At 47.4% G+C, this 26,822-nt stretch overlaps 1 protein-coding gene across 4 annotated transcripts in view; it reads right to left on the bottom strand.

Moving 5' to 3' along the window:
• The window catches only part of MTMR14 (myotubularin related protein 14), a 50,243-nt gene that overhangs the window by 13,519 nt on the left and 9,902 nt on the right, over positions 1-26,822 (bottom strand). For 3 of the 4 annotated variants that reach the window (XM_032290591.1, XM_032290593.1, XM_032290595.1), the window contains exons 3-15: positions 24,763-24,871; positions 18,802-18,877; positions 17,972-18,032; positions 16,298-16,420; positions 14,741-14,814; positions 10,379-10,449; positions 9,722-9,796; positions 4,508-4,574; positions 3,861-3,946; positions 3,568-3,644; positions 3,286-3,322; positions 933-1,003; positions 97-155 (exon numbers count right to left, since the gene is read on the bottom strand). In XM_032290591.1, coding sequence (XP_032146482.1) covers positions 97-155; positions 933-1,003; positions 3,286-3,322; positions 3,568-3,644; positions 3,861-3,946; positions 4,508-4,574; positions 9,722-9,796; positions 10,379-10,449; positions 14,741-14,814; positions 16,298-16,420; positions 17,972-18,032; positions 18,802-18,877; positions 24,763-24,871 — 986 coding nt within the window. The remainder of the gene's footprint in view (positions 1-96; positions 156-932; positions 1,004-3,285; positions 3,323-3,567; positions 3,645-3,860; positions 3,947-4,507; positions 4,575-9,721; positions 9,797-10,378; positions 10,450-14,740; positions 14,815-16,297; positions 16,421-17,971; positions 18,033-18,801; positions 18,878-24,762; positions 24,872-26,822) is intronic. The other variant, XM_032290592.1, reaches the window with a different exon arrangement.

The following is a 26,822-nucleotide window of genomic DNA, read 5'->3' as shown; positions in this document are numbered from 1 at the left end:
ACTGGGAAAAAAACTCCTTGCACAAACAGTTCCTGCCTGATCTGTACTCGGGAAGATGCAGGGAGGAAGGGAAGTCCGTTGGGGCCCAGGACTCACTCAGCATGCAGATGTCTTCCAAGGTGAAGCCTGCATCCCGCGCTGGCAAACTCTTCCTCCTGGAAACAGAACCCGGAGCAGTAAATTCCAGATCTATCTGGGGTCTTATTGTCCCCCAACTCCCAATCCTGCCTGCCCTGGAAAGTGGCTCAACTCACTGACAACTCGTGGAGACGTCCTACTCTAGGAAGCGTTATAAAACACCAGGCCCACTTCTGGGACCCACCCTGCAAGGCTCTGTCCAACACACAGGCGCAGATTTCTGAGGCCAGCAAGGTCTGCATCCTCCTCATCAGCTTGTACCCTCAGAGCTCAAGTCTGGCCCAAGATGTTTGTAGCTCAGATTAGGAAGGTAAACCAATTCAGGCAAGACCCCAACTCTCACAAGGCAGTTGCCAGCCAAGACTCCTGCATTTCCCAGGCCAGAAGCAGCCTTCTGCCCCTTTGTAGGGGGCTGCAGTGTTCAGCCATGCCTTCTGCTGCAGGGCATGGAGGGCAAGAGTCAGCTTGGGTGCACCGGGAGTTGAGAGTCCTTCTACTTCCAGGCTGGCTTCTTCCTGCAGCAACACACCTGTTCTCTTGATCATCAGAGACCACCCATCTGTCCCAAAGCCTGTCAGCTAGTATGACTCTAAGTTGACCCCAATATGGCCTTCTCTGCAGAAGAGCCTCTTCACCAGGGGCCCTCAGCAGGGACCCCTAGGCTGGCCTCAGAGTGAAGGCAGGAGGGAGTACCAGCCCAACGAGCAGGAAGGCAGGGCGGGAATGAGGTGGCCAGTCTCTGCCTGCTGTGGAGCAGCCCTTCTCAGGGCGCCCTGGCCCAGCATGACACTTACCTCTGGGTTTTCAGAGCAGAGAACTCCTCAGAGGTGATATGCTTCAAAAAATTGAAGCAAAAGAAGAAAATCTAAAGGAGAGACCAAAGAGCAATGTACAGTGAGAAGAACTGAGGTGGCGGAACTCCCAGGAGAGGGAAGCCAGCCACCCAGGTCAAGGCCCCTGCTGGAGAGTAACGCTGCTGTGGGACTCCGTGGGTGTGCTGGTCCATAAATGGTGTGGGTGGTACAGAGGCCTTCAGGGCCTGGCACATGCATTTGGGACAGGGCGAGGAAGGAAAGGATTTCCTTCCTGGGATTGCCAGAGATTAAGCCAGCAATTTTACAAATGATCGTCAAATTCAACACGTTGTGTTCTCAAGTGGTTAAAAAGGATAAAGTGAAACAGTGCCCTCTCGCCTCTTCTAAGATCCCCAAGGAGAGAGACTAACAGGGAAGGACAGCTGGGAGAGAGAGGACTTGGGCACAGGGAAAACAATGGACAAGGCAGGAATGTAATGGAAGGGAAAGGAATCACATTTTTGGGGGGAGGTGCCCAGAAATACTGGTTCAGAACAGGGGGTCTGAGTTTGAGCCCTTGGCATCTCTCCGTGTAGTCAAGAGGTGCTCCTCTTGTGTGGCGGTGCGGGCAGCTGCTATCTGGCCTGGAGCCTCCCTTGCTGAGCTGTAAGGGTCAGGTCTTAAGTGTGAGGCAGGCACAGGCAGGAGGTTCCTGATCCCAGCTGCAACCCCACCTCCATGAGCAAATTCTCTTCTCCCTTCCATCCAGTGCCTAGCCCAGGGGCCTCCAGGAAGCACACACCAGGCTTCCATTTCTGTGGTGATTCCCAAAGGCCTGGCCCATGAGCCCCTCCTCAGAGAAATCCTCACCTGGCATCCCATGAGGCCCATGGGTTCCTTATCTCTGTGTGCCCAGGCAAGGAGCTGCCCCCAACAAAGAGAGGGCTGCCCAAGTGGGGTCAGGATGAAAATGATGTGTTACATAAGATTAAATACGTGTTTTCACCACAGACTTTGTAGCCTTAAACATGTTAATATGTTCACTGAACCTCAAAGGTGAGGTGGGGAGAGGACACAGTGGTGTTTAATAGGCCCGGGTTTTTACTTTGGACACATCAGTGTCTGGATTGTCTGGGGTGTAACAGAAAGGTCCTCAAGATGAAACCCTGAAGCTGAGGAAGGCCTCTTGTCTACACGGAGAGATACCAAGGGCTCGAACTCAGACACCGCTTGGCTCAGCCCCCCTCTCTGAAGGCAGATCTAGTCTGCTTTGTAGGGGAAGGGAGACTACACGGAGGGTAGAATGTCCTGGAGCTCTGGGAGAGTCCCAAAATGAGAGGCTACAAAGAGGCTTCTTGAAGCACTGAATTCAATGCCAAAGTCACCGCCTCTGAGGTTCACGGAGGCCTCTGAGGAACAGGCTTTGAGCTCTATAGCCCTGGCAGACGCGATAAGTGTTCAGAAGAAGAGATTTGGAAGGGGAGAGGAGGAGCTGAGACCGAGGAACAAAAGGAGGAGGCGCGAGATAAGATGCCCAGGAAGGAAGCAGCCTCACGAGGGTGAGAAAGAAGAGAAAGATGCTTCAGGGAGATGAGGGAGTGGGGGCCAAAGAGAAGGAGCTGGCACTATGGGACAGCTTCCATGCTGGGCGTCTGGACTCATTCTCCTAGTGAGGTAGCACACATAACACCAGGAGACTCAAGGTGAAGCACATCACCCAACGTCATCCAGGCAGTAAGGGGACCAACTAGGGGACACACTCAGAAAACAGGCACTAACAGGCAAGGCCTGCGGAGGGTGGCCGACAGAATTCGGGTGCAGAAAAGGCGATGGGCATGGGGGAGAGTGCTAAGTACATGGGAAGAGGAGAGGAGGCGGTCCAGAGGAGAGGGGACCTGGAGGCAGCTATAGGGGGCAGGACCCTGCTACTGGGCGCCCTGACATTGAAAAGTGGCTGAAGGGTGTGATGGAAGGATGGAGAAAAGAAGTGCTGCTGCGTTTCAGCTGCAGAGACAAGGAGCACAGAAAGGACTTGTAAGATGGTTCCAGAACTGAGCAGAGAAAACAAATGGCCTGTGAGAGGGAAGATCACAGGCAGCCAAGGCCACCATGTAACTGCTCACCTAGACGTGCGGGCATGTATTTGCTCCATGGCACAGGCTCCTGAGGCCCAGAACAGAGAGCTACTGTGCTGGTGCTTGTCCTGCCATGCTGCCTCAGGAGGAGAGGACAGGGGGCCACATTCCTGCATGCCAGGGCAAGGAACTGCCCCTAAAACATGGAACGCAGACAGACCACCCCCTGCCCGTCTTTCAGTGCTGAGCTGTGCCTGCAAGCCATAAGCAGTACTCACCTCCTCCCCTTTGCTGAGCCGATCTACCAACATGTGCCTAAAAAAAAGGAGGGTGGAGAGGCAAAGTCAGTAGCACCAAGATGTGAGGGCCAAGGGGACAGGGTCACCAGACACAGAATGTCACTGGCACCAGCATGGCAGGTGGGGCGTGATCAGCAGCTTCGGTCCTTCTTGAGAAGTGGAGTAATCCTTACCTCTGACCCCTGTCAAGGGAGCCACCACACCACTCACATATGGAAACTGTTACCAACGCACCAAAACCGGACTCCCTCAAAGGCTTACCCGAAGAGGAACCAGTCATAGGCCACAGTGAGGTAGAGGATCTCAGCGGGCTTCAGGGATGTGTGGATGAGTCCATCCTGGAAGAGACCACAGGAGACATGACAGAGCCCTCTTCTTGTCCCAGGAGCTGAACCATAACCAGACCCAGTGACAACACAGGCTGAGGAACACCCCAAAGGACAGGGTTAAACACATCTGCTCTGAGTGATGGCATCCCCTGCCCTAAACTCTGTCTAGAGACAATCCTAAGACACCCAAAGAGTAGAGCTTGGTAGGGGCCCATTCATACTCACAGCCCACAAGGAAAGGCGCAAGAGGGAGATGAAGAGTGGGGTCCGATCCCAGCCTGAGATACAGTGTACCAGCAGCCCGCTGTCATCTACTCAGGAACCGCAGAGAGAACCAGACATGGGCCAATGAGCAGCGAAGTACCACCACCTGGGCCTGGCAGGAGGGAGCCAGGCCCCCCCCAAGCCTCTGTCTTCTGTAGTGGCCTCCCCACGGATCTTCTCCAGCCTAGTCCCAGAAAGGGGTGAGTGGCAGGCCTCTGGCTTTGTAGCCTCCTTTCTTCCTCCTGGCTATACTTCTCAGTGTACTTCTGGGGATACAGTGTGGCCTACACAGTCTACTCTGCCCAGGTCATTTAGGCGGGGCTGACATCCCTATCCAGTTTCTCAGAGGGCATTACAAGTATTTTTTTGGCAGTGGGTGGGGAGCTCGTAATGAGTTCTTAATTTTGTTTTCCAAGATTTTGAGGACGTGGAATAAAGCTACCAATGGACAAGTCCCATTCAGCCTGTGGGATTCTAGGGACTCCCTAAATCCCTCCCACAGCACAAAAGTTAGGTGTGTGACCCCAACAATATATAGTTGGGGGAGAAAGAATTGGGAACTCCCCAAGGGTGCAGTGGCTTGAGGGCTCCGGAGAAGACAGACTCACCATCGCTGTTAACTAAGGAAAGCAGCAGCTTCAGGTAGTTTTGTGTTTGTTGCACCAGGTCCCAACTCTGTTGGAGAAAATAGAGAAGAAAAGGGATCTAAGAATGGACATGAACTCTGATTTAGAATTTTAAGGATTTAAAAAATAAAATGCCAAGAGTTATTCTGGGGCAATATGTACACAAGACCCTTGGTCACAGACCATAGGTTTCGATAATCTGGGACATTCATATTCCAGCTCCAGCAGCTCCTTCCACCTCTCCTGGCAACCCTCAGCCTGTGGACCCCCTACTCTTGTGTTCTGACCCGATGTGAGAATGAAGAACAGAAAGGGATGCTGAAGCCAGAGTGACCCACGGACCCCTGCCCACGTTAGGGTCCTCTAAGTGCTGGACTCCTGCTGGTATGGCTGTCCAGGAAGTCAGTAAAGGTAAATGAAGAGCCCTGAGGCTGTGGCCAATGTCTCCAAATGGCCACTTAAAAAGATTCATTCCTTCATTTGTCATTACATCACAGAAACTAAAACATCAACCTTTTCAAACATGCTTCATTTGCTTTTTATTACTATGTACTGCACACTATCTTTTAATGAATAATAAATGGAGTCTGGCAGGGAAAGTCTTTTAAAACAGGAGGCCCATGAAGTGGGAGATGGAAAATTAAGCAAAAGCCTTAAAGAGATAAGAAACCCTGTTCTAGCCCAAGTGCAAGGTCTAGCCCAGACCCTCTAAGAAACAGCCCACTTGGAACCTGGAACTCCATGGAGGGGCCTGACCCAGTTTTGCGGCACCCTTTTCCCTAGCTGGGGCAGCCTCTGTTCTCTAAAGATACAATTGCTTAGCAGTGTTCTGGAGCTGTGCAGAGAGGGTGGCGCATGCCAGCAAGACAGCACTTCCCAGGGGGAGGGGGAACACGGCACCTGTAATTGGAATGGCTTTCCCAGAAATTTAAAACAGGCTCATTTACCTGACCCTCCCACGCCCCCAGAGAGTTCTGACCCACTTTTAGTGGCTCCAGAGACAGGCGCTGCAGTGCTGTGCTAATAAAGTCATTATCAGTAGTTGCACAAGGGGTCTCTCAACTTATCTGGCTCAACGTGTCAGACACACTCACTGCCAATGGAGCAGTGATTCTCACAGGGCAAGGAAACGCAGGAGAGGGAGATAGGAGCCACGCTGTACCAAGCCCAATGTCAGGTGGGCTGGGGAAGACTGCAGCAGACAGGGAGGGCAGGCCCCGCCAAGGACTAGAGAGCTGCAGAGCGCCAGCCACCATGACAGCTGCCTGGAGGAGATACTGACCATCAGGGAGGAGCAGCAATTTCCCAGGGCTGGGGCAGGAGCTACAGGCTGGGGAGGGCTATGCTGGTAGAGAACCAAGGTCACATGGCTGAGCTGAAGGATAAATCCAGCCCTGCCAGACTCCAATGACTCCACATTCTTAATCATATCCTACACTGTAGGTACTTTTCTTAAAACACCAGAGTAAGAAGCAAAAGTCTGAGGGGACTGCTCAAAGTGAGGACCGGGGAGATAAGCTAACAACTAGGCCCATGCCTGACTCTCATCCTATGTGCTTCATGAAAAAGTCTCTAGGAGCTGAGCTGAACGCCATGCTTCTGCTTATGTTTCTATGCCTGGAGCACTCTTCCTCCTGGTTGGCAAACTCCTTTTCATCCTTCAAAGGCCTTGCCCAATTATCTTCTCTTTGGGGCTTCTGTGACTACTAGTCAAAACTATAATGTAGGTGATGGTTATGTTGTTGCCTCTTTTCCTAGTCTAATCCCCATGAGGGCAGAGGCTGCTTTGGCATTTCTGCATCTCTAAGGCTTAGTGTTCAGGGACTAGGAATCATTGCAGAATGTTTCTTCCTGCCTGTTCATAGTTGGGGCAATGCTGAGTGCCTGAGGAGCAGCAGCCCCAGGGAGGGGTCTTAGGACACAAGAAGAAGGGGCGTACCTCTATGGAACCCAGTCTGGTTACATGGAGGGGAGCAAGACACATGTATACTTCCGCAACGGCTCCTACCATTCATTCATTCAGTGAACCTCACAATGAACGCCTCCTGAAGGGCGTGGCACCAGGTGCACAAGGGAGAATATGACTTCAGCCTCCATGGAGCCATGCGAAAGGGAAGATAAAGCAAACCACTGGAGGTGTGCAACTAAAAGGAGACCTCTAGGATGCTGTGCAACCATGTGACTGGAGGGCCAGGACGTATCTATAGGGACATCAGAGAAGGCTTCTCAGAGACGGTGACATGAGACAGCATAAGCAACAGAGAAAGGAGACACGTGTTTCTGGCAGAGAGCCTTAAAGAGATGAGAAACCCTGTTCTAGCCCAAGTGCACGTGCAAATGTGGAGAGGGCTGCCTTCTTAGGGAGCTGAAGGGAGGCCAGTGAGGCTGCAGGAATATCAGCTCATCACAAGAACAGGCAAGACCAGACTGCATGGAGCTGGGTAGGCCATGTACCAAGTTCTTGCATTGTATTCTGAGGAAAATAGGAAGTCAGTGGTAGGTTTTAAGGCAGGGGTGACAATGATGAGGCCCATGCTCAGCTGCGAGATGTACTGAGACAGCAGTGGCCTGAGCTAGGTACTGCACAAGAGAGGGCAAGGATTACAGTTGCACCAGAGGCAGAGATGAGAGAACCGATTGGAGCTGGTGATGGATGTGGGGGAGGCAAAGAACTCGAGTTTCAGGTGTGAGCATCTGGGTAAATGGTGGGCTATGGTCAACTCTACTCTGGACAGCTTGAGTCTGAGGGGCCGCCTGAAGGGACACGTGTGAAAGGTGATGCAGGGCCGGGCGCAGTGGCTCACACCTGTAATCCCAGCACTTTGGGAGGCTGAGGTGGGTGGATCACCCAAGGTCAGGAGTTTGAGACCAGCCTGATCAACATGAAGAAATGCCGTCTCTACTAAAAATAAAAAATTAGCTGGGCGTGGTGGTGCATGCCTGTAATCCCAGCTACTTGTGAGGCTGAGGCTGGAGAATCATTTGAACCCAGCAGGCAGAGGTTGGAGTGAGCCAAGATTGCGCCACTGCACTCCAGACTGGCCTAAAAGAGCAAAACTCTGTCTCAAAAAACAAAAGAAGAAAAGGAAAGGAAGAGAAGTGAAAAGAAAAGAAAGGAAGGGAGGGAGGGAAGGAAGGAAGGAAGGTAGGTAGGAAGGTTATGCAGGTATGGATGAGAGAGGCCTGGCCATGGGCTCATGGTGTGGACGATGGATGAGATCACCTGGGGAGATGGTGAAAAGTAACAAGGTACCAGCACCCCAGGGCTTTGTGGGCAGAAAGGGCAGAGCCCACACCTGGCCAAGGAAGAGGATGCTAGGAGTCCCAGTGAGGCAAACGGGTTGAGCAACACCAAAGAGGTGGCTTCTCAGGAGGCACCTGCCTGCCTGCTACACTCCAGCCCTGCCGCCTTCAGGCCTGGAAGTTTATCAGTGCTCACTTCCCTGAGTTAGCTAGCTAGCAGCCTCTTCATAATAATCACTACAATCTGTCTGGTATTTCAGTTCAGGAATCACTTTCAAGCAGTGATCATATTTGAGCCTGGCACAACTCTGAAATAGGTACTGCCAACACCACTTTCAGGGGAAAGTGAGGTCATTTGCTCAAGGCCACAGAGCCTGGCAGGAAGGGCCAGGCAAGCGGGGACCTAGGTCCAGGGCCTGCATCTACTAAGCACAGCACCTCCTCACATGCACAGGACCCCTTCCTAAAGAGGCAAACATTCTTGGTGGGACCAGAACCAGGAACTGTCACATCTCATTTGCTGAGTAGTTCATCAGATCCAGTTTGTACCTGCATAAGGAGAAAAAATGGTGCCAGAAGGGACCAGAAAGAAGGTGGCTTGGGGCAGCGTCTACTTGACCTCTGCATGCAATAAAGAACGAAGGAAGCCTGTAGGTTCTTTTATCCAATCTGTCTAGGCACTGCCTCAACATGAGACCACAGCACCGGTACCCCAAACCTGTTCGTTCTCCAGGCTTCCAGACCATAACAAACAACTGGCTTGCTTTCCTCCCCAGTGCTCCCTCTCTTGCAAACACCTGCATAGGGGAGACCTGACATCACCCTACTTCATACATTCAAACAATTGCTGTGAGCATCTACCTTGTGATTAGGGGCTAGATATATAGAGAGAAAACAAGATGGATCTTGCTGCTATCAGGACCATACAGTACTGACATTGGTGATCTAGGAGCACCTAGTTGCTTAACATAGATGGGCCAGCCTTTCAAAGAAAGAGAGATCTCAAGGCTGGGTGGGAGCTGTCCAGACCTGGGGACAGGGAAACTAGCAGGGAGGCAGAATGTTTTCTGTTGTTTACTGGCTCGGTCTTTCAAGTTCTAGGCTCTGTGCCTGTTTCTGTGCTGGGATGCACAAGCTGTGGGTCCCCGTCCTCCAGGATTTCAGGGAAGCAGATCTCTAAATCAGTGACTACAGCTCAGTGGAAAATTCCATGACGGATGTGCCCAGGAGGTTAATGGGAATATAGATGCAGGCATCCAACTCGCCAGGGATAAGGAAGAGGCAGATGAGGGAAGTCTTCCTGAAGTAGACACTTGAGCCAAAGCCTGAAGGGCAGTATGTCAGCCAGACAAGAGGAAGCTGAGAGGTGGCAGCCAGGCAGAAGAACAGGACATGGGGAAGGTCGCAGAAAAACAAGACTACTTGTTCTGTCTGAAGCAAGTGGCAAGCAGAGCTGCTGGCAGCCTTCAGACTGTGTGGGCTAAGGGTGGAGAGGTGGATCCAGTAAGACTAGGGGCCCCTTCCATGGTGCGCAGTGATGGAGGAGAGCATGGTGGAAGTAATTTTAACGTTTCTATAATCAAATGAGGTCAGGCAGCTCTGTACTTCCTCTGGCTGAACACATATTTAAAAGGAAAAATGAAAAAGTAACTAAAGCCCAGATCTGGAATAGCAGACTCTATGAGGTCCTCTGGAAACAGAACCCCTGGTGGATGCAAATCTTTGAATGAGTCACGTTCAGAAAGCTTTGATTTTCTGGGCCATGAGCAAATCAGGAGATAGTTAAACGGACACACAATTCCTCCTGTCTGAGAGGTCAGAGGGCCAAGGGCATTTGAGGGGACAAGCCAGTCCATCAGGCAAATGCACGAGGGCCTTGTGGCGTAGGCAGCAGGGATCCCCTTGGTCCCCACCCCCTTATCCTGCCCTCAATGCTTGAGTCAGGCCCCTCACCTGATACTGGCTCCAGTCAATGTTCAGAGAGTGAGTCAGGAAGTCGGGGATGCTCAATGGGGCATCAACGTAGTCCTGGAGACAGAAACACCTGTGAGATGTGGACTGGCCACCAGAGGAGGCTGAGGTAACGGGGAAGCTTGCAGTCCTGAGGCTGTGACTACCACAGGCAGTGCTTGCCTCCTCCAGGACAGACACCTGTGCTACCTGGGAGTGACAGCCTAAAACTCAATGTGACCAGGTCATTACAGCTGAGTGGAGTTTTTCCGTCAGACCCTGGTTGGTCATCGCTGAAACAGGCAAGGTCAATATGTATTCAGCTTCTAGTAGGTTTCCCTTAGCCTGTGCCTACAGGCTGGGAAAGGAAAAGAATGCTGACCCTAGCCTTTACACAGACAGTAGAGAAAGGAAGGGCTTTTCCTGAAAAATTCCCTTAAACGAAAGAGAAATAAAGGGGAGAAGAAAGTATACATGACAAAAAATTTAACATGTATATACAAGGAGAAGAGGAAGTGAAAGAAAGAATGAAACTATCAGGGAAGAAGGCAGAAAAGAAAGAGGGAGTTATTTTCCCAAAAAAGACTGCTAGCTGTTCTCTTTGGTCTCTCTTTACAAACAGACATAAGACCCAAGTTGATGTATGTTATGGGCTCATACCTGCTTCCAGTTAAATATGAGCCCTTCTGCCATGTAATCCCGATCTTTATATTCCTTGAAAAATTCACAGCCTGGAAAAGAAGGGCAGAGTTATGACACCTCCCTTCCCAGCCCAAAGTCTTCTGAGACAGCCCTGGCCAGACCCAGAGCCCTGAGTGCTGTGGACAGAGGGAGCCACCAGCTCACACTTCTCCCAACTAGTGGCTCCGGTGAGGCCAAGGCTGACACAGTGGGTGAGAGCCAGGGGAGAGCCTCCAGAGCCCCTCTGGTTTCCTGGCTGCATGCCTTTTCTACGAGGCACCGCCTGCTCTCAGCCTCTTTGTAACTTTCTCCATTCATGCTCACTAATCACCAGTCACTTCCCCCACACTGCAAGTCCCTTTGTCCTACAGGTCTCTGTAGTGCCAATCCCCGTAAACAAAGGCATGACGTACCACTGCAGCCTAGTTGCAGAGGATCACTCTTCCTCATCTCTAAAATGGGGGCAAATAATGCTAGCCTCGCAGGCTTTTAGTGAAGACTGAACATCCTAACATACTGGAAAGGACCATGGACAGTGCCTCAAACCTGGTGCTCAAGAGACACTGCCATGCCCAACAAAGCAAGCAAAGAGGCACTTTTCTGTGTTATTTGGTGGAAAAATTGTTAAGTAACACCACCAGGATAAGCCTTCAGGAATAGAGAGAAACAATGGAGAGAATAGGGCTTTGGCACATTACCAGCTTCAAATCTCAGCTTTTCACTTAACACTGTGACGCTGAACAAGTTGTTTAATGTCTCTAAGCCTTGATTTTCTCATTTGTAAAATGGCTGTTTAAGGATGACATAATACATATAAAACACCTAGCACAGCACTGGTCCAAGTGGCACTCACACTGCCACTGCAGGAAAAGCCCATGGTACCGGCCCACAATTTGAAGTCGACTGCTTTGCTCTGCACTTGGGGTTGGCAGCCTTGGTCAGACAGAATCCGTTTTGCCTCCAATCTGTGGCCTGCCCCTGCTGAGTCTAACCACAGCACAGCGAGCATCTGGGCCTTCAAGGAGCTCCTGGTGGCTTCAGGAAATGTGGTGGGAGAACACACTTGGATAGCAGTTTCTTGCAGTTATTCTCAGCACCCAGGGCCTCCACAGAAACTTCAGAGGGCACCTGGCTTTGGCCACACCTCTAAGTCTGGTGAAGTCCCAGAAGGCAAGAAAACAATCGTCCAAATTCAGGAGAAGTAGCTGCAAAGATTCCATGGAATGTCACAGCAACTCTTGGGTCAAGTTCCTGTCTGACACCACCTCAGGGAATATAGGAAAGCTTCTCTAGAGACCCAGCCCATGTTTTCCAGAAGTGGTTTTCATCCCATACACATCCTACACTCTAATCCCCAGACCTCGAGAAGTCTGCAAACAATCCTCAACCATAACACTTCAGCCTATTCTTGGGAGCCTCATTGGGAGAAAGAAGAATTACAGATCTCAGAGGCCCTGAGTTATGAGCCCAGGTTTAGAAGAGACACCAATTATCCCTCGGAGCTCTTGTGAAGTGCTATTTCTCCAACTCTAGCTGCTCAAATCAACACTGCGGGCCTTAGGCTGAGCTCAGACCCGCCTATGATGCAGAAGCAGTTTTTGTGAGAAATGGACAGAATTAAAATAGACTCTACTCAGGGCAATGCCTGATGTTCATTACCTGAACAGGCTTCTGAACCACTTTCAAGCAACAGGGGAGGGACCAAAAGCAGACAGAGAAGAACCATTCACTCAAGGAGGAAACAAATTAGATTTGTGCTGCAGAGGGCCCCATCTATTTTGGTGCGCTGAAAGAAATGATCCCAGAATACTTCTTATTTCCAAGAGCCCAAGAGAGTTTGACACAGCTAGAACTAAGGCTATTTAGTACCCGTTTGGGCCTCGATGTCATCATAAGGCTCAACTGAGATTCCTTAAACAGCATCAAAGTGCAGCTCATGGCTTGGTTTGGATAATCGTAATTTTATTTCTTTTTCTTATTACAAAGTAATACAAGTATGCAAAAAAAAAAAACCACAAGAACACAAGTATATCAAATAAAAAGTGATTCTCCTGTTCCCCTTATCGGGCTGTGCAATGGTGTCTCTCCCCATCTCCAGCTTTTTAATTTTTATTGATCCTCGTTACCCACCCCAACACACATGCACTTAGATGCAGTACATATAAACTTTGGTCTCTTTTGATGCCTTTTATAACAAAAAAAGTTGTGGGGAAAGCAATCAGACATCTTAACACTGTGGCACATTTCCTTCTTCCTTTTTAGTAAGCACATTTTCCTTTACTTAGTTGAGAGTGTACTATGTGATTCTGAATCCTGCTTATCTTAAGCTCTGTGACGTTTTCCATGTTAAAAAGTTTAAGCATCTTCTATTTTTCTTTTCTTTTCTTTCTTTTTTTTTTTGGTAGAGACAGACTGTTGCTATGCTTCCCAGGCTGGTCTTGAACTCCTGGGCTCAAGCAATCCTACTGCCTAGGCTTCCCAAAGTGCTGGGATTACAGGCGGGAGCCACTGTGCCCAGCCCATAGTCTATTCTTCTACAATATGCAATATTTCATCCTGCTGAAGGATGTGCCATCATTTAATCATTATTCTGATTCATGAAAACATTTCTTGTTTTGCTATTACAAATAGACATTGTGATGAACGTCCTCAGCACCAAGTTGGCTGAATTACATACTAATGACCAATTATCAGAAAAATACCTGGGTCAAAGGGTGCTAACATTTTGGGAGTCTTGTAACAAGCTGCCAAACTACAGCAGAAAGGACACTGCATTACTATTTTGGAGCAGTGGTATTTATACTTCCAGCAAAACTATTTTTTCCAAACCAAGTCCTACTTGGAACCTAAATTTAAAATGAAGAAAGTGATGCCTGGTTCCTCAGGCAGTGCAATCCTGCAGACAGTTCAGTCTGTGGAAGCCCAGAAGCATCTCCTGGGAGTTGGAAACTGTGTCTGAAAAGCATCTACAGAGTTACCCAACGGTTCTAATGTGAACCCCCTTATGTAGGATACTCCTGTCAGAGTGTAGGTCTGATACTGTCAACTTCACCCCAGCATGATTATCATCATTATCATCTACATCAGCCCAAAGTTGCTTTTAGGGAACAAGAGGTTCCCTGAGTCTGTCTTTCCCAACTACTCATCATTAGGTCTGTTATGTACAGGACACCTGTTATGGATGGGTCTGGCACTTCATTCTGAAATGAGCACCATTATCTTCATTTTATTAAGGAGGAAACTGATGCTCAGAAGGGTTATGGGACTTGTTCAAGGAGACAGTGCTAGGGCTGGGACTCCTGCCCAGTTCCATGTGGTACCAAACACTATGCTGGCAGAGAACAGTGCATAGACTCAGGGGAAGTCCCTTATAAAGGTGCTGGGTTACCAGGGGCTAGAGTATGGATACCACCAGCTTGCACCTGATGGGACACCCTCCCCCCAACCCCCCCGCAAGGCACTAGATGAACCTGCCTGCCCTTTCTCATGGCTATGTGGCCCCAAAATTGAGGAGATGAGGTCCAACACAAAAAGGCAGATGCTTGTGCGAGGTTTTAAGGGGAAAGAGTATATTACTCCCTGTTGTGTGCTGACAGCATCTTGCACTGATGTTAGAGCTCCGCGGCCTCCCTTGCTAAACAGGCAGGTATTTCCAGAAAGTGTGAATGCTACAAACTAGACTACCAGCTTTAATATCCAGCGCAGAGACTACAGCCCTGGCCACAGGTTGCACACACTTTCACGTGCAAGAGACAAATGCAGCTTTGTGGATACCAATGTGCTTCGCAACATGGTATGGCCATTGTCCAGTTGCTGGGAACACAGCAATTATGTGTTCTTCTACCACCAGAATAGCCTTGCCGGGGGCAATTTCCACAAATAACTCAATCACTTCAAGACATGCACCCAAAGGGTGACATCCACTCAGGCTAGAGCAGCAAGTGCAGCTGCTGACACAGACTACTACTAATGTCATTTTACACTTAAACAGTACTTTCATGCACAGAGCCCTTTCATGTAAATCAAAACTCTGAGCTACATTGTTCCAAGTTCCTGAAAAAACTTGAGCCTTGGAAGGGTAAAGTACTTCATTCAAGGCTGTGGCTAGTACCAGTGACAGTACTCAAACCCTAGGCCCCTTGAGTGGAAAGCCCCTTCTCCAGGACACTATCCTACACTTAGCTGGCCTGTAACTAGGAACCAAAACGTCCTATGCTGCCTGACACAAACCCTCCAGGAAAACTCCCTGGACATCATTGTACCTAAGCAGAGAGGGCTTGCTCAAGGTCACCCCCAGGTCCCCAGTCCTAGGATGCCTGCCACTAGATGAGAGCTCCCTACCTGGATATGGGATGGAGAGGAGAGTGAAGTTGGCATAGCGCTGGGCTTTGTCCACCTTCTCAGAGGAGGTTACACTACAAGACAGGGACACAATGTGTTATAGCATCACCACACACACACACACACACACACACACACACACACACACACACACTATTCCTCAAATAAGGATTATAATCACAAATGAAGCTTCTGCTAAAAAACTATTCTTCAATGTTAACAATTCCCTTTGGCAGTGCCTACTTTGTACAATTAAGAATTCTAACTTTGGCTGGGTGAGGTGGCTTGAGGTGAGGAGTTCGAGACCAGCCTGGATAACATGGTGAAACCCCATCTCTACCAAAAATGTAAAAACATTAACTGGGTGTGGTGGTACACTCCCATAATCTCAGCTACTCAGGAGGATGAAGCAGAAGTGCTTAAACCTGGGAGGCAGAGGTTGCAGTGAGCCAAGATTATGTCCAGCCTGGGCGACAGAGCAAGATTCCACCTCAAAAAAAGAACTCTAACTTCTTTGCCCCTATTCTAATATATCAAGTAAGGGAGATTATTCCCCCTCTAATGCTACAGCTATCCTCAACCAGACCCTAAAGGTGCAGAACAACCTTCCACCTGACCCCAAAATGCACACGGTATAGCCACTCTAACCCAGGAGTGAGATGAGAGCCAAATAATATAATCCTATGGGAATCCTTTTTTTTGCTCTCCTGTTTTCAAGCCCACTTCTAAACAGGGTGAACAAACAGCATCTGAAAATAAATACTAGGGACTCTAACAGATAAAGGAAGGGAGGAATAAGGCAACATTCTGATCTGCAGATAGGTGAGCTCTGACTTTAGTCTCAGTGTGCCTTATTTTCTAAGACCATCTTTTAGGATAATTAAAAGACATCATTTAAAAACAAACAAAATTTTGGGAAAAGCTCCTATAGTCTCATCACTAACCCAGGCAATATTTTTTAGTTTTGACTTCTCATATTTGAATTTGGTCCATATGTGTTTTTATATAATAGCAGTCACTGAAGTAAAATTTGAATATATGCTGATTTTTTTGTTTAATTTTAAAAGAAATCCTAGGACCAGGCACGGTGGTTCATACTTGCAATCCCAGCACTTTGGGAGGCTGAGGCAGGAAGACTGCTTAAGGCCACATGTCTGAGACCACCTTTGGCAACAAAGACCCCATCTCTATGAAAAATAAATTCTAAAAAATTAAGAAATTCTAATTTGCCACACATGGCATAGAACTTGGAGCCAGAAATAAAAATTACAGAGATATGTAAGAGAAGGTGGCAGCAGAGCACCAGGTAGAGACTAATGGATTCCTCAGTCACTAACATACAACCTGAGCAAGCTATTTAAGCTCTCTGTGCTTCAGTATCTGAAAAAGGGGGACACTGGTACCTGTTTTGCAGGGCTGTCTGAACATACAGTGAGACAATGTACAGAAAGCCCTCTGTAAGGAGGCCAGCACACAGTGACAGCTACGTACTAACGCCAGCCCTGCAAATCTGTACACACTGCCTCTGCTCATTTTGTGGTGGGTGCCTGTACTTACTTCATGCCAAACTTCACCTTCTTGTTCTCCACCATCAGGTCACAGATGTATTTGACTGACAGGTATCGAAGCAGCTTGATGTCATAGCCTCTGACCTTATCAAAAAGATGCGTGTCACCACTTCTGAAATAAAGAGCCAGGGGGAGAAGTTACATGGCATGTTCACTCAGAGGAGTGTAGGGGTGGGCATTCATTCAGGGAAACATGGATGTCACTTTTCTCCAGAAGCTGGGGCATGTGCTAGGTAGACGCATGGGTGCCAAAGAGGCCAAGTGGTTTCAGAGAGGTTGCTTGCAGGGAAGGTGACTTTCTAAGAGATTACCTCAGTCTCTGGGATGTATTTCAAAGAGAAGCAATTTGCAGGCGGAAATGGAAAAGGACTTCCTGGCATTGCTTGACATTAAGCGAAAAGACTGAAGATAATCTCAGGGTTCTAAAAAGCAGCAGGCTGGTGGCTGATAGAATCTTTCGGTTTCCATTAGAGTTGATCTCCTCCACCCCTCCTTTTCCCCCCATTTATGACAATTTATAGCCACATGACTTGCTCATAATGTAACAGGCTGAAATTCTTGTAGAGATAAAGTTTTTAGAGCTATTTTATCAACTGATTATGAAATACTAGCAAGTAAATTCCTTCTACCTAGCAGGCCAATGAAGCAAAGAGAAAGATAAAATGCTTCTATCTCAATGCTGCCTTTTGATCAGCCCTGCAGATTTAGGCAGTAGAAAGCATAAACAGTCACCATTACTTTTTTTTTAATCCACACTGCTTTGTTGCCCCCAGCAATCTCTTTGTCAAGAACAGTATATGCTGAAGATGATGACCTGGCTGGGCAGAGGTCACCTGATCTAGGGAGAAGAGCCAAACATTCTTGAGCACAAGCCAAGAGCCACTGCTTTCAGAGCTAACAGGCAGAACCCGGGCATAGCAAAATGCCCTTTAATGAACTAAACTATGATTCGGGAAGCTGATTTTAACGAGGGTGCTTGTGTGCATTCCAGAGATGCTTGTCACCAATTAAAGACTTTCCATGTGGTACAGACCATGCAAAGGAGCTTTTCTAAAATATCCTGTAGTATTGTTTTCTAAAAACATTTGGGAAGGGGATAGGAAGAGTGTTAACCAGCCCATTTCCTCCTTTCATAGGGACTCAAACTCCTGTTCTGTACCAAGCTTTTCTTAGGTATAGCACCAATCATGCAGCTGTAAAACATCTGATCTCCAAATGCACCTTCCAGGCTAGACCACATGTCTCCTAGGTATGGACTGTAGCCCTTGCCCTGTGCCTCAGTAGTACTAGGTGTACTGGGTGAGATCTGGCAGGTTGGTAGCATCATAGCTGCAAACTGGCAACTCTGTGGGGGCTTTAAAACAAATATAGATGTCTGGGCCCTATCTCAGGCCTGCAGTACCAGGAACCCCAAGAGTGGGACATTCTCTCTGAATCCAGATGTGCAGCCAAGATGGAGACAGGCTGCTCAGGTATTTGGATGCTACCCAGTGGACTTCAACAGCCCTATTTCAGGGATACAGACTTGGCAGACAGAAGGAAAAAAGGCCAATCCACTCACCTGAACCAGTGACAAATACACACAGACAATATGAACATGCCATCTCTGGCCAGACACCCCATCCCCAACACAAGCCCCTGACCAGAGCAACCCGGCACTGACCGAATAGCACAGTCCTCCTCCGTGACGTCCTCCACATCTGCCCAGGCATCATCTGCACCCCCTGCCAGAAAAACCTATCTGTCAGTACTGAGGCTGTGACCCAGGGCTCCACACAGGGGCTTCCTTATCAGCCTCCTTCCCTATAGTGCCAAGGGTGGGCTGGGCCAACTTGGCTCCACCCCTAAGGACACACTATGCCCCCATATGCCTGGTAGTTTTCATCTCTAAGGTGAACTCCTGTTTGGCCCCTGATCTCCACCCAGCTCACTCAGATCCCCTACCTATACTACTATGGCCATGGGTAACTTTTGTTTTGAGACAGAGTCAAAAGCTCTGTCACCCCTAGGCTGGAGTGCAGTGGCATGATCTCAGCTCACTGCAACCTCGGCCTCTAGGGTTCAAGTGATTCTTGTGCTTCAGCCTCCCAAGTAGCTGGGATTACAGGCATGTGCCACCACACCCGACTAATTTTTTTTTTTTTTTTTTTCAGATGGAGTCTCGCTCTGTCACCCAGGCTAGAGTGCAATGGCGCGATCTCGGCTCACTGCAACCTCCGCCTCCCAGGTTCAAGTGATTCTCCTGCCTCAGCCTCCTGAGTAGCTGGGATTACAGGTATGTGCCACTATGCCCGGCTATTTTTTGTATTTTTAGTAGAGACAGGGTTTCACCATGTTGGTCAGGCTAGTCTTGATCTCCTGACCAGGTGATTCACCCACCTCAGCCTCCCAAAGTGCTGGGATTACAGGCATGAGCCATGGCGCCCGGCCCGGGTATCTATTCTCTATGACTGGGTTCTCATTCTAGGTCAGAGGATGCTGTTCGACATTCACCTGAGAAAAAATAGTTGTAGCCTGAGCGTCCATACAGCTCTCCCCATCCAGCCAGTGTGGCCGACCTGCAAATGTGCTAGGAGAGAAACAGCATTTTCAGGGTCAGATGGTTTCTGAAGCATGCACAGTTGAAGGAACACCTGGGACTCCTCTGATTCTTCTTCTAGGCCAGAATAATGGGCCCAAGAGCACGCCCCTAAGTTCAGCATCAAGGCTGCCACAGTCAGTCAGAAGATGCCCAGGATCAATACACAACCTCTACCGAGGGAGTCTCACTCCCAAACAAGAGGTGCCAGTGTTACCAACAGGATTGGATTAGATAGGGTGGCTGTTCCATGTGTACCACATCCTGGACATGGTCCTGAAAAGCCCACCATCTACTCAGTGAATTTCAAAACAAGCCCATGAGGGAGATGTGGCAGATGGCATGCATTGGTGCTGTTTCACAGATGAAGAAAAGAAAAGCAGGCTAAGAGGTTAAGTGATGTATAAGGTCATATAATGAGGGGTAAACTGGGATTTAATCCAAACCCACTGACCTCTAAAGCCTGTGTGCCTACTGTGATTTGGAACTGTTTAGTGTAGAGGGGAACAACTTTTGCATCAGCAAGAAGGAAATGAGAAATGTTTTCGAGCTTTCTTTTCATCACTGAAGGGATTATTGTAAGTGAATTCTAGAAACCAGGCAATTGGCATGAACTTCAATATCTAATTGTAAGGCTACTTATTTAAATAAATTGTTTGCTGAAATCTAGTAGGGTGGGGGGAATGGGAGGAGATACCTGGTGATGGGGAGGCAAATCAGCCCAAGTTTAGCTAAAGGCTAAGAGAACATGGCCCTGTTATACTACAATGGGGAATGGGGAAGTTGTGAGGTGACAGACAGGGAGTGAAGCACACTGCTGAGTGGGTCACACAAAGTGCTCATGGAAAGTCGGTCCCTGGAAGACTGCAAAGTACCATCTGAGGGATTCTCCTTCTCCACCTGTAAGATAATGGGAAGGAAAGTTTTGCTGCTAAAGCAAAGAGTTGGTGCGTGGGAATGACTAGGTCACTTTCTGGCTCTCCCTGAGGTAGCAGCAGCCTAGGGGAGGGGACAGCAATAGAAAAGTTACCTGTATATATATAACCTGGGACAGAGCGAAGGACTTTATTGGTACCAGGGCAAGAGCTGGTTTGTGGAGAGGTTGTCCTGGAAGCCTACAAGAAGGACTAGGGCTAGTATTTCTGCTGGCCTAAGTAGGATGTAACTCCAGTGGGAGCCACTTAATTTTCTGTGGGTCTAAAAGCAATCTGAAAATCTGATTAAAAACTATCAACTGTTTCCTGAAAAAAAAATGTACACATCATAATTTACTTACATTTCCAGGGATTTCTGGACTCTCCCAAGTCCACTGATGAACCTATCCCCAGACCCTCTTAAAAGCCCTTGTTTTAAAGGAGTCAGCCACGTAGTAAGGAGTAAAGTGGATGCTTCCACAGGAAAGGGCTGAGGACCACTACGACTCCAAAGAAAAGCGGGGGGAAGTTTGGTTTCCAAAATTCAGGATGTTGACAGGGTGTGTGGCTGCCTGTTCCACCAGCATATGTATCATGGCCACCCTCCCTGCTTCATCTAAGCTGCTGGCAGCTGACCTCACTCTCCTTTGCATTGTTTCTGTTAAATCTTTCAGAGCAGACGGCTGCCTTCTTTTTGGCTGTTGAGTTCTGAGACCCTTTTTCTGTTTCCAATTCTTCTTCTATATCCCTCTATTGACCTTGTCTTTTTAGTAATTGAGACAGCCAGACCCAGGCCAAGAAGACCCCAGGGTCACATGGAGAAGAACAAGTTGGCCAAGTCCCCAAGCGGGGCACAAGCCTCTTCAGGAAGGCCCCTGGGAGAGGGGTGACCCCTCTTGATACACACCTGTTCCTTTGCCTCATGGTTCTGACTCAAAACCCATCATCTCTGTCCTTTAAGCTGGTTCCTGACTGAAAACGCAAGAATGTTCTCTATTTACCTAGTTAGGAATGGCCTCCAATTCTGCCTGTGGAAAAGCACTCAGTAGGATTTGCTAATTTAGTAACCTCTGACCTCTGCTCCCCACTTCTTAAACGAAAAGAAAGATGAATTGTTCCAGTTTCAATGGTCCAAGAGCCAGACACAAGTGTTTGGGGGGAAAACAGTCTGAGAACTTACCCTTCAATGGTTGAACTGAGTTTTGAAAAAAAATTTTTTAAATATATTTTACTTAACCCATCATATCCAAGACATTATGTCAATATGCAATGACTTTTAAAATGAGTATTTTACATTTTTTCTATTAAATCTTCAAAATTTGACATGTATTTTACACTTAAAGCATATCTTAAGTAGGATGTGAAACTTTGGGCATTGGCTGGGCCTGGTGGTTCACACCTATAATCCCAGCACTTTGGGAGGCCAAGGCGGGCAGATCACTTGAGGCTAGGAGTCTGAGACCAGCCTCACCAACATGGTGAAACTCTCTACTAAAAAGACAAAAATTAGCCAGGTGTGGTGGAACGTGCCTATAATCCCAGCTACTTGGGAGGCTGAGGCACAAGAATCACTAGAGCCCAGAAGGCGGAGGGTACAGTGAGGCAAGATGGGCGCCACTACACTCCAGTCTGGGCAACAGAGAGAAACTCTGTCTCAAAAAAAAAAAAAAAAAAAAAACTTTGGGCATTTCAAGAGAAATGTGGTCCCATTTCAAAGTTGTTTTTAGCAACAAATTTTTATATCACTTCAAGTCTTAAAAATTAAATTGAAATGAAATAAAATATAACCCTTGGTTCCTCAGTTGCACTAGCCACACTGAACTAAGTTTTGAAAGAGGCAGAACACAATCATTTCTTTTTCCTTAAATGTTAGACTCAGAGGGTATGTGTGCAAGTTTGTTACATGGATACACTGTGTAATGCTGGACTTTAGGCTTCCATTTAACTCATCATCCAAATGGGGAACACAGTAACCAACAGGCATTCTTCAACCCTTGCCTCCTCCTCTCTCTGCTTTCCGGAGTCCCCAGTATCTACTGTTTCCACCTTTACGACCATGCGTACCCACTATTTAGCTCCCACTTATGAATGAGAACATGTGGTATTTCATTTTCTGTTTCTGCTGGAAACATTTAGGTTTTAAAAATTTTGTAGTTACATGTATTTATTTATGGGGTACATGAGATATTTTGATACAGGCACAGCATGCGTAACAATCCCATCAGGGTAAATGAGGTATCCGCCACCTCAAACATTTATCCTTTATGTGACAAACAATCCAATCATATTCTTATTTTTAAATGTACAATAAATTATTGTTGACTGTAGTCACGCCGTTGTGCTATCACATACTAGATCTTATTCATTCTAACTATATTTTTGTACCCATTAACCATCCCCACTCCTTCCACTTGCCCCTGACAGTAGCCTTTCCCTGTCTCTGGTAACCTAATTCCACTCTCTATCTTCATGAGTTCAATTGTTTTAATTTTTTTAGCTTCCAAATAAGTGAGAACATGTGAAGTCTGTCTTTTCGTGCCTCACTTATTTCACTTAACATAATGACCTCCAGTTCTATCCATGCAGATAACAAATGAGAGGATCTCATTCTTTTTCATCACTGAATGGTACTCCATTGCATACATGTACCATATTTTCTTTATCCATTCATCTGTCGATGGACATTTAGGTTGTGGAAGCAAGCATTTCTTTCTTTTTTTTTTTTTAAATTTATTTTTATTTTTTAAAAAATAAAGACGGGGTTTCACCATGTTGTTCAGGCTGGTCTTGAACTCCCGACCTCAGGTGATTCGCCCGACTTGGCCTCCAAAGTGCTTAGATTACAGGTGTGAGCCACCACACTCGGCCAGCAAGCATTTCTTAATACACCTCGCTCTCTTCCTCAACCTGGCAGAGGTTGGTGGCCCTAAGGTAGTGTTGGTAATAATGCTGCCACGATCATACTAGTTCCTAAGTGTCTACTGTGAGTCACATGTCTGACTTGACAAAACTACACAGGCCTCTCTGCTACAGGACTTCTCAGAGCCTTAACTATATCAGCAAACATTTATCAATGTACTTCATGAATCTAGTATGCAGTACTTGACAGGGAATGCTTTTCACAAGCATATCCTTAAACTGCTGTTCTATGAAAACACTGGTTGGAGTATCTCCTGTGCAACTAATGACAAGCACTGTGCTGCACAGAGTGGTATTCTTTAAAATGAAGCTGCAGGTCGGCACGGTGGCTCACGCCTGTACTCCCAGCACTTTGGAAGGCTAAGAAGGGCGATTACCTGTCAGCAGTTTGAGACCAGTCTGGCCAACACAGCGAAGCCCTGTCTCTACTAAAAATACAAAAATTAGCTGGGTGTGGTGGCGTGCTCCTGTAGTCCTAGCTACTGAGGAGGCTGAGGCAGGAGAATAGCTTGAACTTGGGAGGTGGAGATGGCAGTGAGCCGAGCTTGGCCACTGCATTCCAGCCTGGGTGACAGAGGGAGACTCCATCTCAAAAAAAAAAAAAAAAAAAAAAAAAGCTCCAATAACTGCCGGGAACATGAAACCTTTTCCAACATGACAACACCTTTAAGATCAGTTTCTAGGACCTAACTTCCACACATACTTTTCCCTAAAACTGATCTGCCCAAGAAAGCCTTTGGGAGAGTCTCCCCTCCTACCTCCCTTTCCCAATTGCTCTTTTCCTACTTTACAAAAAAGGCACACCAGGGACTAAGACAACAGTCAGTCTCTCCCCACTGCCCTGCCCTTGACCACTGAGGCACTCAGACACCAGCTAACGAAATTAACAGACTGGGGCCGGGCGCGATGGCTCACGCCTATAATCCCAGTACTTTGGGAGGCCAAGGCGGGTGGATAACAAGGTCAGGAGATCAAGACCATCCTGCCAATGTGGTGAAACCCCATCTCTATTAAAATACAAAAAACGGGCCGGGTGTGGTGGCACACGCCTGTAGTCCCAGCTTCTCGGGAGGCTGAGGCAGGAGAATCACTTGAACCCAGGAGGAGGATTCAGTGAGCCAACATTGTGCCACTGTACTCCAGCCTGGCAACAGAGCAAGGCTCCATCTCAAAAAAACAACAACAAAAAAAAAAAGAAACGAATAGACTGAATTCCTGCTCCCCTTCCCTTCTGAGCCTTCTTTATCCGTCCATTCTTCCTGGACCAATTTCCCCCAAATTGCTACTTGCATTCGGGATTTCCCCACTCTAACATCACAATGGCTCACCTAGCAAACACAGAGCCACCTTCCTTCTCAGTGTTCAGCCTTCTTCATTTAATCCCCTCCATCCTCTGCCCTGATGTGTACTCTCTACTTAGGGAAGTTACTTATTCACTCTGAGCCTTTGTTTCATCTGCAATGAAATGGGCACATCCCTTACACCAAAAGATAGGTAAAAATGAAACCACACTGGTGAGACAAATTAACAAAAGTCCTTAGAATATAATCTCCATGAGAATAAAGATTTTTGTTTGCTTTACATGCTGATGTATTTTAAGGACTGAAACAGTGCCTGGCACATAACACACAATAAATACTTGGTTTATTATATAATTGAAAGAATGAACAAACAATATGTTAACTCACTTGATTTAATCTACTCCATAAACCTTTGAAATAGGTGATTATTATTCCCATTTTATAGGAGAGGAAAGGGAGGCTTTGCATAGGCAGGAAGTAAGAGTCAAGATCTGAACCTAGGCAGTCTGGTTCTAGAACACGGGGTGGGGTATGCTGGTGTGACCATCCCTTCCCTACCTAGAACCATCCTTCAGTCAGAATTGGTCTGTTTCCCTGGATTGCTTCCAACAACACGAGGCACCCAGTAACCACTCAAAGCTTGGCTACTAAATGTTGAGGGGCAAAAAAGACCCTATACTTTGCATTAAGCCAGTTACCCCAGACGACAATCTTGAAGCATGAAACTATGGTATGGCCTTACCTTGCCCTTGAACAGGATTACTGGGCAGACAAACCGTCCTCTGCACCGGGCCATCTTGCTGCGGTGGATGAGGTCTTGCAACTTGCTCACCTGCACAGTACTCTCAAACCTAACACACAGGCAAGAGAGGCAGGTCAAGCAGACTTCGAAGTGGGCACTTTATGTACATCTGTTTATTCACACAAACCCCCATACTAGATCTGTGCATATAATACTTGCTTGAAATTAAATGTCATTCCTAAATTTTGTATCATCGAGATATATATATATATATATTTTTTTTTTTTTTGAGATGGAGTTTCACTCTTATTGCCCAGACTGGAGTGCAATGGCACAATCTTGGCTCACTGCAACCTCTGCCTCCCAGGTTCAAGCCATTCTCCTGCCTCAGCCTCCCAAGTAGCCGGTTGCTTTTTGTATTAGCTGGCTAATACAAAAATTAGCAGCCACCATGCCTGGCTAATATTGTATTTTTAATTGAGATGGAGTTTCACCATGTTGACCAGGCTGGTCTCAAACTCCTGACCTCAGGCGATCCACCCACCTCGGCCTCCCAAAGTGCTGGGGTTACAGGCATGATATATAATAAGTTTTTCAGGAAAAAAGTGCTAATTATAGGTATTAAAACTTAAATCACCCTGATTTCTGAACCTTTTAAGATTAAAAAAAAAAAAGTGAGGTAAATTGAAGACATACAAAAAAATTCAGAAATATACACAGAAAACTAGATATTATGTCTAGGGTATCCAATTTTTTTTTTTTTTGAGACAGTTTCACTCTTGTGAAACTCACTCCAGCCCAGACTGGAGTGCAATGGTGCGATCTCAGCTCACTGAAACTTCCACCTCGTGGGTTCAGGCAATTCTCCTGCCTCAGCCTCCTGTGTGGCTGGGATTACAGGTGTGCGCCACTACGCCCAGCTAATTTTGTATTTTTAGTAGAGACAGGGTTTCTCCATGTTGGTCAGGTTGGTCTTGAACTCCCAACCTCAGGAGATCCGCCTGTCTTGGCCTCCCAAAGTGCTGGGATTACAGGCGTGAGCCACCACGCCCGACCTAGGTTATCCAGTTTTTAATTCCCAGGATAAGACCTGGTGTGCCCTGGGGACTCTCTCTGGAAATCACAGGACCATTTTTGTGATTATCTATTTATTTTTTGCATAACTCTGAATACAGGTTTTTATGGTCTTTTAGAGCAAGCAGTCCCCAACCCCTGGGCTCCAGACCAGTACAAGTCTGTGCCCCGTTAGGAACCAGGCTGCAGAGCAGGAGGTGAGCAGCGGGCGAGTGAACATTACCACCTGAGTTCCACCTCCTGACAGATCATCAGCAGTGGCATTATATTCTCATAGGAGCTTGAACCCTATTGTGAACTGCACATGTGAGGGATTTAGGTTGCAGAGAATCTAATGCCTCATGATCTGAGGTGGAACAGTTTCATCTGAAACCATTTCCCCCACCCTGCTGTGGAAAAATTGTTTTCCATGAAACCAGTCCCTGGTGCCAAAAAGGTTGGGGACCGCTGTTTTAGAGGGCAAAATAAAATGACATTTCTTGGCCCACATGGCTCAAAGCCTCTGCTTTCACAGTCCATACAGCCAACAGCGTACAGTGCAAAAGAGGCAAAAGAAAAGCCCTGTGTGACACAGGGACGTGCAATAGTTAACTCACTGGGCTTGGTAAGCAAGCTTTTAGAACATGAAAGGGTCAGGTTTAGATGTGAGCTCCAGCAAGTCACACCCATATCAAATCACACTTCCCTAAAATAAGGGTCTACTCTCATAAACTCACCTACCAACCTTTGGCAAAGCTCACATCAGCCAGTCAGAGCTTCTGGTAGCAAGAGAAACAAGAGGCAGGAAAGTTAGAGCAGGAAGCTTTCCCAGCTATGCAGAGTAACCAAGTAGTAGGAAGGAAAGACACTCATGTTCCTTCCTTAAAAGAGTTGACCTTTCAGATCAACTCCTAGAGGGAATTTAATTCCTTCCACATCCTAATCCTTCTAGGGATCTGCAAGTTATTACACAGCTCCTCTTGTACACATCCACCCAAATATTATTT

This window comes from Sapajus apella, unplaced genomic scaffold, assembly GCF_009761245.1.
Source record: "Sapajus apella isolate SASKATOON/1434 unplaced genomic scaffold, GSC_monkey_1.0 scaffold23, whole genome shotgun sequence".
NCBI lineage: Eukaryota > Metazoa > Chordata > Mammalia > Primates > Cebidae > Sapajus > Sapajus apella.
The sequence above is the reverse complement of the archived record's forward strand: the minus strand, read 5'-3'. Positions and strand labels throughout refer to the sequence as shown.